The sequence below is a fragment of the Tachypleus tridentatus genome, chromosome 12 (genome assembly GCF_004210375.1).
Source record: "Tachypleus tridentatus isolate NWPU-2018 chromosome 12, ASM421037v1, whole genome shotgun sequence".
NCBI classification, from domain to species: domain Eukaryota; kingdom Metazoa; phylum Arthropoda; class Merostomata; order Xiphosura; family Limulidae; genus Tachypleus; species Tachypleus tridentatus.
In genome coordinates, this window is record NC_134836.1 from 134,883,878 (window position 1) to 134,898,693 (window position 14,816).

Here is a 14,816-nt window from a genome sequence, read left to right on the forward strand (position 1 = left end):
CTATCCAGCGTGTTCGCCCAAACTGAACCCCATTGAAAATGTTTCAGGGTAGATGGAAAGGGAAGTCTGTAGAAATGGATGTCAATTCCAAACAGTACATGATCTTCATGAAGCCATCTTCACCACTTGGAATAACATTCCAGCCAGCCTTCTGCAAACGCTCATATCAAACATGCCAAAGCAAATGTTTGAAGTTATTCACAATGATGGCCATGCAAGTCACTACTGAGACCTCTTGTTGGGCATTTCCTACCCTGTTTAGGACTTTCTTTTGGTATGGTCTTAAACTTTTGACCAGCTAGTATTTAGGCTAATTTCACAGTGTTCACATTTTCCATATTAAATACTAAAAAAGTTTTTTATTTTTATTTTCCCTTTTGTGTATTCATCTTTCAAAGCTCTACTCAAGTAAGTGTAAGTGGTTGAGTCTAACAACACAAAATGCATATATTTTCATTAGCCTTAAGGTTTTGGCAAGCAGTGTATATTACTATGGAAAGTTCTTGAAAATTCTTACAAGTTAGAGAAAATTCTCTATCAGCTACTCAGCACTGAATCTACCTGGAATGTTCTGGAAAATGGGGAAATTTGAAAATTTCATTACCCAGGTCACAAAAGCAACGTTTGAGGATAAAAATAGGTTTTTTCCATTTACTTTTGGCATAAGCAATTGGGAAACACCACTTTCTGCCCAGGAACAAATTTTGTTATATAGTGTAGTATATATAACTCACGTACATTACTGATATTGGATAACCTAACAGTATGTAGTATATTTACCATCCAATCAGCACAATTATATACGTGAATAAGTTTGTACCTAGCTGATCTTTTAGAAACCAACAGTATGTAGTACATTTATCAGGTACTATGTACCTTGTTGATATTTCAAAACCTAACAGTCTAGTACATTTGAGTGATACTAAACAATACACACATTAACCACATACCTTGCTAATGTTGGAGAATCTAACATAGCTGCTAACATCTCTCGCTCTCTCATGTGATTAACAGGATCAACCTGAAAAACTGGGGAATAATTTAATCAGGGCACAAACTACGAAATATTTGTTACAGGTTCAACTATAAACGTATAACACAATTTAAGTTCCTCATTTATCATCAACCACAATAAGCAGAGGAGAATGTGAGAAATTACTTCTAAACACACTACTGTATAATGTTGTGTCACTGTTTCCTGTTCTAAACACACTACTGTAAAAGGTTGTATCACTGTTTCCTGTTCTAAACACACTACTGTACAAGGTTGTATCACTGTTTCCTGTTCTAAACACACTACTCACTGTTTCCTGGTCTGTATCAAGGTTGTTTCCTGTTTCTTGTTCTAAACACACTACTGTGCAAGGTTGTATCACTGTTTCCTGTCTACACACACTACTGTGCAACACACACTACTGTGCAAGGTTGTGTCCTGTTTCTTGTTCTAAACACACTACTGTGAAAGGTTGTGTCCTGTTTCCTGTTCTAAACACACTACTGTGCAAGGTTGTATCACTGTTTCTTGTTCTAAACACACTACTGTAAAAGGTTGTATCACTGTTTCCTGTTCTAAACACACTACTGTACAAGGTTGTATCACTGTTTCTTGTTCTAAACACACTTACTGTACAAGGTTGTATCACTGTTTCTTGTTCTAAACACACTACTGTGCAAGGTTGTGTCACTGTTTCCTGTTCTAAACACACTACTGTATAAGGTTGTGTCACTGTTTCTTGTTCTAAACACACTACTATACAAGGTTGTATCACTGTTTCCTGTTCTAAACACACTACTGTACAAGGTTGTATCACTGTTTCCTGTTCTAAACACACTACTGTATAAGGTTGTATCACTGTTTCCTGTTCTAAACACACTACTGTATAAGGTTGTATCACTGTTTCCTGTTCTAAACACACTACTGTACAAGGTTGTATCACTGTTTCCTGTTCTAAACACACTACTGTACAAGGTTGTATCACTGTTTCCTGTTCTAAACACACTACTGTACAAGGTTGTATCACTGTTTCCTGTTCTAAACACACTACTGTACAAGGTTGTATCACTGTTTCCTGTTCTACAAGGTTGTAACTGTTTCCTGTTCTAAACACACTACTGTGCAAGGTTGTACTGTAAACACAAGGTTGTATCACTGTTTCCTGTTCTAAACACACTACTGTGCAAGGTTGTATCACTGTTTCCTGTTCTAAACACACTACTGTAAAAGGTTGTATCACTGTTTCCTGTTCTAAACACACTACTGTATAATGTTGTATCACTGTTTCCTGTTCTAAACACACTACTGTGCAAGGTTGTATCACTGTGTTCCTGTTCTACAAGGTTGTAAACACACACTACTGTACAAGGTTGTATCACTGTTTCCTGTTCTAAACACACTACTGTACAAGGTTGTGTCACTGTTTCCTGTTCTAAACACACTACTGTACAAGGTTGTGTCACTGTTTCCTGTTCTAAACACACTACTGTAAAGGTTGTATCACTGTTTCCTGTTCTAAACACACTACTGTAAAAGGTTGTATCACTGTTTCCTGTTCTAAACACACTACTGTGCAAGGTTGTGTCACTGTTTACTGTTCTAAACACACTACTGTGCAAGGTTGTGTTACTGTTTACTGTTCTAAACACACTACTGTGCAAGGTTGTATCAAGGTTCCTGTTCTAAACACACTTCACTGTTTTGTTCTAAACACACTACTGTATAAGGTTGTATCACTGTTTCCTGTTCTAAACACACTACTGTACAAGGTTGTATCACTGTTTCCTGTTCTAAACACACTACTGTACAAGGTTGTATCACTGTTTCCTGTTCTAAACACACTACTGTACAAGGTTGTATCACTCTGTTTCAAGGTTGTTCTAAACACACTACTGTACAAGGTTTGTCATCACTGTTTCCTGTTCTAAACACACTACTGTATATACAAGGTTGTATCACTGTTTCCTGTAAACACACTACTATACAAATCACTGTTTCTTGTTCACTACTACTGTACAAGGTTGTATCACTGTTTCCTGTTCTAAACACACTACTGTACAAGGTTGTATCACTGTTTCCTGTTCTAAACACACTACTGTACAAGGTTGTATCACTGTTTCCTGTTCTACACACACTACTGTGCAAGGTTGTGTCACTGTTTCCTGTTCTAAACACACTACTGTACAAGGTTGTATCACTGTTTCTTGTTCTAAACACACACTACAAGGTTGTATCACTGGTTGTAAACACACTACACTGTTTCACTGTTCTACACACACTACTGTGTACAAGGTTGTGTCACTGTTTCCTGTTCTAAACACACTACTGTACAAGGTTGTGTCACTGTTTCCTGTTCACACTGTACAAGGTTGTATCACTGTTCTACACACACTACAAGGTTGTGTCACTGTTTCCTGTTCTAAACACACTACTGTACAAGGTTGTGTCACTGTTTCCTGTTCTAAACACACTAAGGTTGTGTCACTGTTTCCTGTTCTAAACACACTACTGTACAAGGTTATGTCACTGTTTCCTGTTCTAAACACACTACTGTACAAGGTTGTGTCACTGTTTCCTGTTCTAAACACACTACTGTACAAGGTTATGTCACTGTTTCCTGTTCTAAACACACTACTGTACAAGGTTGTGTCACTGTTTCCTGTTCTAAACACACTACAAGGTTGTGTCACTGTTTCCTGTTCTAAACACACTACTGTGCAAGGTTGTGTAACTGTTTCCTGTTCTAAACACACTACTGTGCAAGGTTGTGTAACTGTTTCCTGTTCTAAACACACTACTGTACAAGGTTGTATCACTGTTTCCTGTTATAAACACACTACTGTGTTAAATCATTGTAAACTTAAAATAATACAAAGGTAATGAATAACCACTACATTTTCCACACTTGATGTCTTACCTTTTTGGAAGTTAAAAGTGATGTAATGAGGTGGATGAGGTTTGGGCAGTGAAAAAGGTGTTTCTAGTTCTACTGCAGGATAGCCCAGAAACTTGTATTCAACAAAAAGCATCTCAACATTAGTGTCATTTAAAACTGTAGCTCCTTCTAGTAGTGAAAGTCGAGAAACTTCAATGAATACCGTGTCATTAGGCTGTAGCAGAAAGAAAGAGATAATATATTAAAGATTCAGAAAAAAAACGTTTTGCTTAAAATAAGTGAATAATAATAATGAAATACTCTTCATTAAACTATTTACAATTCACACAAGAACATGCTACCTTCAAACTGAAAATACACATATTTATGAGTAATGCTAATTAAACATACTTATTTGTAGAGATTAGAATGTATTGTGTAACTTCAATGTTTCTAATACTTAAGGTAGTTAATAAAATCTCATGCACTCAACTAGCTTAGCCCTAAATCCAAGCTAACAATACAATAAAAGCAATGCATGTGAAAGATGTCAACCCTATAATGGAAGTAACATTAAAGAATGAATACATCGTGAGTATATCACACAAAAAAAGATATGGATGATTGATTGTGATTAGAAAATGATATTTTAAATTGATTTCTGGGATGATTTTATTTACACCATCACATCCAAATATACCAAGTCATAGCAGAATAACATTACATCCAAAGACGTAATCAAAACAAACAAATTTAGGCTCCAATAATAGAGTATAACATCAGACTACAGGTTATTAAGGCCCACTGGTACAAAAGTATAGGTTTATAACCAGCTTTTCTACCTAATGGAATTTCCAACCATAACCACTGTTATTCAGATGTTTTACAACAAAATAATAAAGTTTGTTTAGTCACTGTTATAATGAATAACTGTATCCTTTTCTCATAAAATATAAAAATTACACACACATTGTTAAGGTTGGTGGATAAAATACAAACTTTTGTTTACAAAACATTACAGATTCTTTTGAAGGACTTGTTTTTTACTGGGAGGACTTTATTTTTCAACATTTTATGAAAAGTTTTGCCTCACCCTCATCAGCAGGTGTTGAAGTGAAGAAGTCATAATAACTTCTTCTTCAGATTCTTCATCTTCAGGGTTACGACAACATTCTTTCATTATTGTTTCTGGAAGTGTTGAGACCACTGTGTCACAGGACTGACCTTCCACATTGTTGTTTACCACTAAAAGTGGAAGTTAACTCTAAGAACTTTAACAGTTCCAAAGGTTTCAACTGTGTACATTTTATATGTAATTCAGACACTAATATTCAGGGCATAAAGATCCACAGAGTGTGGAGTACAACATAATTATGTATGTAAAAGAACACAAGACAGTATATGAAAATCCACAACAAAGTAAGAATAGACACCAAGTGCCACAATTAAGTATATAGTGTTTAGTGCTTTATTGTTTTCCTACTCAATAATTCTTAATGTATCTTTCTTATTTAATATCCTAAAGTTATTCAGGAGTTTAGTCTTTTATCATCCTAACAGCCAACTTAGAGAAAAAAATTATTATAATTCATCTATGTGCACACAAATCACTGAAAGAAAAAAATAATTTTCATTCATTTATGTAGACACAACTCAAAGAAAAAAATTTTAATTCATTTATGTTTAGATATTTCAAGTTTAAGTGCTTTATGTGTTTATTTTTTTATCATTTTAAGTTTTTAATACTTAGTTGTTTATGTTATTTATATTGTTATATTTCTAATAATAGGAACTAGTAATCTCTAAGAAGGTTACGTTTTTCTTTTGAAACAATTCTTAGATGGTTGGTGTTACATTTTAGTTAATTTATATTTGATATCAAGTAACTTAATAAACTTTTCGAACCTGAGAATAAACATAATTTGTTTTAAATTTTATATTGGTTAATTTTATTTCTTACAAAAAATAGGGATTGAAAATAAGGTGTTCAGTTAATTCTCCAACAAGGACACATCAGTTACTGTGTAATTATGTTTTGTGTAAAGTCAAACAAAATAAGGTGTTCAGTTAATTCTCCAACAAGGACACATCAGTTACTGTGTAATTATGTTTTGTGTAAAGTCAAACAACATAAGGTGTTCAGTTAATTCTCCAACAAGGACACATCAATTACTGTGTAATTATGTTTTGTGTAAAGTCAAACAACATAAGGTGTTCAGTTAATTCTCCAACAAGGACACATCAGTTACTGTGTAATTATGTTTTGTGTAAAGTCAAACAAAATAAGGTGTTCAGTTAATTCTGCACCAAGGACACATCAGTTACTGTGTAATTATGTTTTGTGTAAAGTCAAACAAAATAAGGTGTTCAGTTAATTCTCCAACAAGGACACATCAGTTACTGTGTAATTATGTTTTGTGTAAAGTCAAACAAAATAAGGTGTTCAGTTAATTCTGCAACAAGGACACATCAGTTACAGGTGTAATTATGTTTTGTGTAAAGTCAAACAACATAAGGTGTTCAGTTAATTCTCCACCAAGGACACATCAGTTACTGTGTAATTATGATTTGTGTAAAGTCAAACAAAATAAGGTGTTCAGTTAATTCTCCAACAAGGACACATCAGTTACTATGTAATTATGTTTTTTGTAAAGTCAAATAAATTTGTGACAATTTTTCAATTCAGTTGGTTTTCAATATTTCAAATGTCCTGATTTCTTCTCAATTAACTAAATACATGAGAACAAGAAGGTCTAACCAGATTGTGTTGTGGGACCACTTCCTGCTGATTCTTCTGGACTAATGGTGGACAGTTCTCCAGTGTGTTTCAAAGATTTTCGAGGAGCAGGTTCTGGTTTAAACCTTTCAACTGAAATTTGCTGTTCTGGAAAATTGGAGTTTACAGGTTCAGGAGAGTGATGTTTCAGTGAGGTCCCAGGTGTAGGTGGAGCTTGGTTTGCTTGAGAGCTTAAAGGTTCAGGTTCTGTTGAAGAAATCCTAAGTTTTGGAGAAACTGATTCATCATCATCACAATCTTCAGAAGATGCAGATGAGCAATACCCAGCAGACAATGCTGACCTGGTGCTCTCATTCCTCTGAAATTATGCTACTTTAATAAATACTTAAAGGAAGAAATTATTTTAATTCGTTTATATCTACACACAACTCACTTAATGAAGAAATTATTTTAATTCATTTATGTACACACAATTCACTTAAAGGAAGAAATTATTTTAATTCATTTATGTACACAATTCACTTAAAGGAAGAAATTATTTTAATTCATTCATATAGCTTTTCAATATCTCAGTAAATCTAATAATTTGTTCCTTTTAGGTAGTTTGGTCAGTAAAGATATTTAACCAATAGCATTAGAGGCAACTTGATCAGTATGTGACACAACTTAAGAGTATATATATATATATATAACACATCCAATATAAGGAAGTTCTGTGTTAAACACTTATGTTAGTCTTAAAAACAGACCAATTAAGGAACCAATCAGTAAATTACGAAAATAGAACTTAATATAAATTGAATTACTTTAGAAGACCATCTTAAAACACAGTTACATCTAACTTCTTGTACTAAGATGTGAATATATCCCACAATACAACTACTGAATAATCTTACATTTCTTGTACCAGTTGAGGAAGTAATTGGAGTCGCCCTACTACACATTTTAGTTCCTGGAGTGAAACATTGAATTTCACTGGATATAAAACCTTCTTTTCTGTCAACATTGTGTTTTACAATTTCACTCTGAATGGACAGTTTTTCAACTCTATCAAGATTCGGTTGTTCCTTGAAATATCTCGTGGAACAGTCTTCGATATTTGACCCTTCTTTATCTTTCAACTGTAAGAAAAAAATTATAATAAGTGCTTAAATGTTCAAAATTATGTAATCCACAATTACGACTCTATAAAAAGACACTAAGATCTAGAGCCTCACCTCATCTATAGGTTTGGGTATCCCAGTTGTTGGAGTTGGAGAAAAGTAAGTACGCTGCCAATAAAGAGAAACCTCAATTGTTCCTGTGACTTCCTTACTCTCCTATAGACACAATAAACACACCCAACTGAGCACACTACCATAACATTTCACATGGTTGTTAACTAGCATGTCCTCTACAGAATATTTCTATGGTTGTTTGTTTTTTATTTTAAAATATTTATACACTATCATACTCTGGAAAGATTACTTTTTATTTAACATTCTATTCTATTAAAATATATAATTACTTCAAAACTTACATTCCGAAGTTCAAACATTCCTTTGATGGCTTTATCATGGGCTAGTGCCAACAATGGGATTGAAATCTTCCCAAGATAACTTGTCAGATCTGGGTCTGTGTCATCAAATACAAATATATCTAAGTTCTGAAAAAAAATTAGAAAATAAAGGTAAATAAATAAACCTGAATATGGTTTTACACAAAATAATCAAACAAAACCTTCAAAATTAAATATCTTTCCATAATCTTCACTTCATCACAATAAAACAAAGATTTCTTTTTAACTAACTCTTATCAAAGGAAATAGAAACAGTATGAATCACATTCTGGAAACAAAGATAACAGAAACTTTAAATGTCATAAAATATTTTGTAATGCCATAAAATTAACTCCTCTCATACAAGTGTCTACCTACTTCTCCATATGTTGATTTCATTTTTAAAAGATACACCACAACTAACGTTTGTTCTCAGGTAAGTGTCTACCTACTTGTCCATATGTTGCTTTCATCTTTAAAAAATACACAACAACTAACCTTTGTTCTTAGGTAAGTTTCTATCAACTTGTCCATATGTTGCTTTCATCTTTAAAAAATACACAACAACTAACCTTTGTTCTTAGGTAAGTTTCTACCAAATTGTCCACATGTTGCTTTCATCTTTAAAAAATACACAACAACTAACCTTTGTTCTTAGGTAAGTTTCTACCAACTTGTCCATATGTTGCTTTCATTTTTAAAAGATACATCACAACTAACCTTTGTTCTCAGGTAAGTGTCTACCTACTTGTCCACATGTTGCTTTCATCTTTAAAAAATACACAACAACTAACCTTTGTTCTTAGGTAAGTGTCTACCAACTTGTTCATATGTTGCTTTCATTTTTAAAAAATACACAACAACTAACCTTTGTTCTTAGGTAAGTGTCTACCAACTTGTTCATATGTTGCTTTCATTTTTAAAAGATACACCACAACTAACATTTGTTCTCAGGTAAGTGTCTACCTACTTGTCCATATGTTGCTTTCATCTTTAAAAGATACACCACAACTAACCTTTGTTCTCAGGTAAGTGTCTACCAACTTGTTCATATGTTGCTTTCATTTTTAAAAGATACACCACAACTAACCTTTGTTCTCAGGTAAGTGTCTACCTACTTGTCCATATGTTGCTTTCATTTTTAAAAGATACACCACAACTAACCTTTGTTCTCAGGTAAATGTCTACCTACTTGTCCATATGTTGCTTTCATCTTTAAAAGATACACCACAACTAACCTTTGTTCTTAGGTAAGTGTCTACCTACTTGTCCATATGTTGCTTTCATTTTTAAAAGATACACCACAACTAACATTTGTTCTTAGGTAAGTGTCTACCAACTTGTTCATATGTTGCTTTCATTTTTAAAAAATACACAACAACTAACCTTTGTTCTTAGGTAAGTGTCTACCAACTTGTTCATATGTTGCTTTCATTTTTAAAAGATACACCACAACTAACATTTGTTCTCAGGTAAGTGTCTACCTACTTGTCCATATGTTGCTTTCATCTTTAAAAGATACACCACAACTAACCTTTGTTCTTAGGTAAGTTTCTACCAACTTGTCCATATGTTGCTTTCATTTTTAAAAGATACACCACAACTAACCTTTGTTCTCAGGTAAGTGTCTACCTACTTGTCCATATGTTGCTTTCATTTTTAAAAGATACACCACAACTAACCTTTGTTCTCAGGTAAGTGTCTACCTACTTGTCCATATGTTGCTTTCATCTTTAAAAGATACACCACAACTAACCTTTGTTCTTAGGTAAGTGTCTACCTACTTGTCCATATGTTGCTTTCATTTTTAAAAGATACACCACAACTAACATTTGTTCTTAGGTAAGTGTCTACCAACTTGTTCATATGTTGCTTTCATTTTTAAAAGATACACCACAACTAACATTTCTTCCCAGGTAAGTGTCTACCTACTTGTCCATATGTTGCTTTCATTTTTAAAAGATACACCACAACTAACCTTTGTTCTCAGGTTAGTGTCTACCTACTTGTCCATATGTTGCTTTCATCTTTAAAAGATACACCACAACTAACCTTTGTTCTTAGGTAAGTGTCTAGTTCCCTGTCCATATGTAGTGGAAAGGTTTTATGGTCATTAAACAATGGGCTGTTGGAATAAGGAATAATCAAAGTGTCTTGATCTGGTAAATCATAAAACTTGTATACACAGTAAGCTGATGGCTGGATATCTAGAAATAGCAATAAGCATTATGATTCTTATGCTGAGTTATATTTTTTAAATTAAACACTAAGAATCAAATAATAACTACATTTAATATGATTCTTATTACACAAAACAAAATACTAAATATTAACATTTTCTTACACTGAGAGTATATTTCTAATATATACTAACCTCATTACACTCAAAGCTATCTTCATCTTTGTTTTGCCCTCTAAGCATTCCTAGAAAAATGTTTCACCAACAGATGACAAGTGTTTTATACCCCTTCATTTCTGTACCATTTAAGAACATATGCTGGTCATGTGACTACCCTGCACCAATCACACTGCACTATCCATACTAGCTCTACCAGTTCAAATGTCTTCTCCAGAATACTTTGAGAAACAAGTGCAGTAAAAAAAAAAAACAACAACAACAAGAAAAAAGAAGTTTGATGTTCAGGTTTAAAGCATCAACAGATTGTGCATGACTTGTCCACATGTGTAGCAATCATTAGTATGGTACATTGGGACAGTTAATCACATTATGGTGTCAGTGATGTTATATAAGTATACATGGTTGGAACTAAAGGACTGTAAAATTGTATATGAATAGACCAAGTGCAGTCCATCTAGGCAAAAACATCCATAGGAAGCACTTTGTATAAATTTTTAAGATCAAAAAGCATGGTCCACACAGGCATAAACGTCACCAGAAGCGCCTGGGATATATAATATTATAGCCAAGTATGGTCTGCTCGGCCACAAGCATCCAGTGGAAGCACCTTGAAACATGTCGGATTAAACAGAATGTAGCCCATACTGGCAGAAAACACGCAGTGGATACATGTGTATTTTGTCATCAAGTGCTGTCAACTCAAGAAAAAATGTGTGATTGGCTGGTTGTTTGGTGTTTTATGGTGTAAAGTAACTAGGTTATCTGCACCATAGAACTACTAAAAAAGTTAAAAGTAAAATTAGTAAAAATGAATCATGTTAAAACAAACCAATGTTTAATTTTTGGAAAAAACTTAAATAGTATTAAAAAATGGTCTAAAAAACTAAAAATGGACAGTATTGACACTGTCCAAAAGGAACCTTAGACAAAATATGTCTAAAATGGTCCTGTTGTTACGATTCTTAACTATAGTGACCTGAGTGTCACACAGACCACACATTGGTGCATCAGTTCCAGATAAAGGAAAACAACGAGTTATAAAACTGTGGCCAATTCCTAGTCTAGATAATGAAACTTCTTTCCAACCATTACTGAATAAAGATGGACAAAGTCCAATAGAGGGTTTTATCTGCAAAAGCTTGTTTTCTTGTTACTCACTCTAAGTCGACTGCCAACTAGCATGGAGCCAAGCCTTCAATACAGGACCACAGTTCACGTATCGAACAGGCACAGAATCTTCAAGGCCGAGGTCTTGACAGAGCCACAGACCAGAGACCCATAGTCCAGTTTCAACTGAATGAGAGAACGACATATCTTTAGCATACATTATCGATCCATTCCCCAAGAGGTAGAAGAGAGGACACGGAGAATGTTCAGTGCCCTTGTATAATTGACTCATAGCTGCTTTGTGTATGATATAAAGGTCAGCTTACAATCAAAAATAAGCTTCAAGAACTTTATCTCAGGGAGCACAGGAGGTATACAACTTCACCAGTTGGTGACAAAAGTGCATGCAAACAGTTTCACACAGAGAAAAGTTAAAACATTTGCTGTGGTCCACTTCAGTAAATGAGTGAGGGCAGTTTGTAGCTGCCACTCAATAAACCTCATGTTCGATGACTGACACATGATGTGGAAATTGTCGACATACAGCCCATTTGTAACAGTAAGAGGGAATTGTCCAGTGTTGGAATTAATCTTTATACTGACAAGTGTGACACTCAAGATACAGCCCTGATGGCCTCCAAGTTCCTGCAGGAAAGAGCAGAAAAGTGTTAAACCCACACAAACATGGAATCCACTGCCCATTAAAAAATCTTTATTATAAATGGGCAAACAACCATGCAACCCAAATAAATGGAGGTCTTTCAAAATGCCTTACCTCCATGTAAAATCATAAACCTTCTCAATATCAAAGCATATTGACACAAGATGTCACTTTAGAAAGGCTCTCTGATTGACATTTCAAGTCAAATCAAGTGGTCTACGGTGGAACGCTGTCATCACTACCCACACTGAGTTGGCAAGAGAAGGTTGTTTGATATGAGGAACCAAACAAGATGAGCATTAACCATCTTCTCAAAAGACTTACAGAGACAGCTTGTGAAAGTAACTGGACAGTAGTTTGAAGGAATCTTCAGATCCTTCCCAGGCTTAGAGAAAGGCAAGAAAAACATTATCCTGCCAGATCCAGTTAAAAATAACCAGAATAACAGCAAGAAAAGCAGGAGAGATATGGTGCAGCATCTCATAGTGTATATCATGAGGTCTGACTGAAGAAGAGCCAGCTTGGATTCTACCAGAGTAAAGGAGCAATTACAATCAGGGAGATGATCAACACAAAATAAGAAAGGTGATCACTATGCCTGAGTCATGATAGCTAAGAAAGTGGAGGATGAAGCAGAAGCGCCAGATACAGAGCAAAAGCTTTTGCTGAAGGTATCAGCTATGCTCTGGGCATCATCAACTTCCAGGCCATCAGAGCAAGATCGAAAGGGGAACAGAATTATACTGCCCACTGACCTTCCGAATCTTGTCATATATGACTTTTGGAACTAGTGGTAGAAGAGATGCTGGTTGTAAATTTAATCCAAGATTCCTACTGGCTTTGAAGTCTTACCTGCCAAGTATATGCACAAGCACAATGAAAATGATGTGATTCAAAAGTATGGAATATCTACAAAAGGTATCCCAGGCCTGTTTATGAGCCTTCCATGCCATGTGAAAGGCAGAATTCCACTACTGATGAGAATACAGTGAAAAACTTGTCAAGGCTTTAGGAATACAATGAGCAGCTACCTGGATAACACAGTCAGTCACTGCTGCTACTCAGTTGTCTATCGATAGCTTTCAGACAACAGCAGAATCAAGTTCCTTGAGAACAGTGATAGATAGCCAGTTGGCTCAGTTCATCTTCCACCATGGCACACGAGTTGAGTGGCATCAACAATGCCTAGTTTCTCTCAAAATGACAGGAAAATGATCACTGTCCTGTGGGTTACTGTCAGCCCTCCATGAAAAGTGGGAGAATAATGAAGGGGAGCAGACTGAGAGATTAATAATGGTAAAATACTGACTAGATGCATGAAAATAAGTACAAAAACTAAAAGAAAAAGGTTGTGATCTGAAAACATATGCTCTATGGAGCGACCCCTCCCATCAATATCAGCACTTCCCCAGAGGGTATGATGTCCATAAAAGTCCCCCAGGTTTAAAAAGAGAGACAGCAACTGTTCAATGAGAGCATCAATATCTGATTGATCACAGGTCTCTCCAGGAGACAGGTAGAGAGAAAAAACAGTGATAATACAACCCAAGGAAACACAGATGGTTATGGCCTCCAAGAGTGTGTTGAGTGGAAAAGACAGGGTGATACATGTTGATTGACCAGCAGTACTACCCTTCCATGTGCTTATCCATTACATAACCTATCATTTCTTTACAAAGAAAACTGCTGAAAGGCGACTGTATTGGTAAGTTTCAGAAATGTTTCCGATAAGGAAAGATGCACCTGATGATAAAAATCAATCACTGCTTTTATGTTATACAGATTAGAATGTAAACCTCAACAGTTCCACTGTATCAAAGTGGCCACATGTATAAGAGAAATGGGTAGAGAGCTCTTCTGTTTTTGACCATGTCTTTTTTCTTTATTCGAAGGAGGTCTGTTTATCTCCATGGGTCCTGCCCTGGATCGATTGGGCAGGTCTCTGTTGTTGGAAGAAGATTCCAGTGACTGAGGATGTGAATGAATGATTGTTCTGCATCTAGGACTGAAGAATAAAATGGACTTGAGGAAATGCCAAAACCCAGAACCAAAAAAATTGGATCCAGGAATCTGCTGGAAAGAATGATAGGAGAAGAGATGGATGCTGATTAATTAATTTTCTTAACAATGGAGGGCAAAAGACTTTTCACATGGTTTGATAACGATTCTCTAGGAGGCATGAAGAGATCCATGTGCACTCTAATTGTAGCAGTGGAACAAAGTGCAGCAGCATACATCCGAGATGGAGTAGTGGACAGAGACTTTCAAACCTTGGGGTAAAAAATTTTGTGAACCATTTTCAAATGCTGTATTTCTTTTTCTTCCATCTATCTTGGGCATGAATGAAAGTAAGAAGGGTGAGAGCCACTACAACTGACATAATGAGTGTCCGTTTCACACTCTGAAACATCTGAGAGGGTTTGGAATATATGGCTGCACTTTTCAATTTAAATAACCCATTTTGAAGGTGGCAGGTGGATGTAATGATGTAAACATAAAAAGTGGGGCATTGGTTGGCAATCATAATTCCATCACTGAGAGTGGAG

The 14,816-nt window shown here is 35.1% G+C and overlaps 1 protein-coding gene across 11 annotated transcripts in view; it reads right to left on the reverse strand.

Annotated features, from left to right (window-relative positions):
* LOC143234765 (protein fantom-like) overlaps positions 1-14,816 on the reverse strand; it is an 84,432-nt gene that overhangs the window by 2,789 nt on the left and 66,827 nt on the right. For all 11 annotated transcript variants that reach the window (XM_076472365.1, XM_076472368.1, XM_076472360.1 and 8 more), the window contains 8 exons: positions 10,196-10,350; positions 8,126-8,251; positions 7,824-7,925; positions 7,503-7,727; positions 6,628-6,964; positions 4,963-5,114; positions 3,912-4,104; positions 951-1,029 (listed from right to left, as the gene is read on the reverse strand). In XM_076472365.1, the coding sequence (XP_076328480.1) occupies positions 951-1,029; positions 3,912-4,104; positions 4,963-5,114; positions 6,628-6,964; positions 7,503-7,727; positions 7,824-7,925; positions 8,126-8,251; positions 10,196-10,350 (1,369 nt within the window). The remainder of the gene's footprint in view (positions 1-950; positions 1,030-3,911; positions 4,105-4,962; positions 5,115-6,627; positions 6,965-7,502; positions 7,728-7,823; positions 7,926-8,125; positions 8,252-10,195; positions 10,351-14,816) is intronic.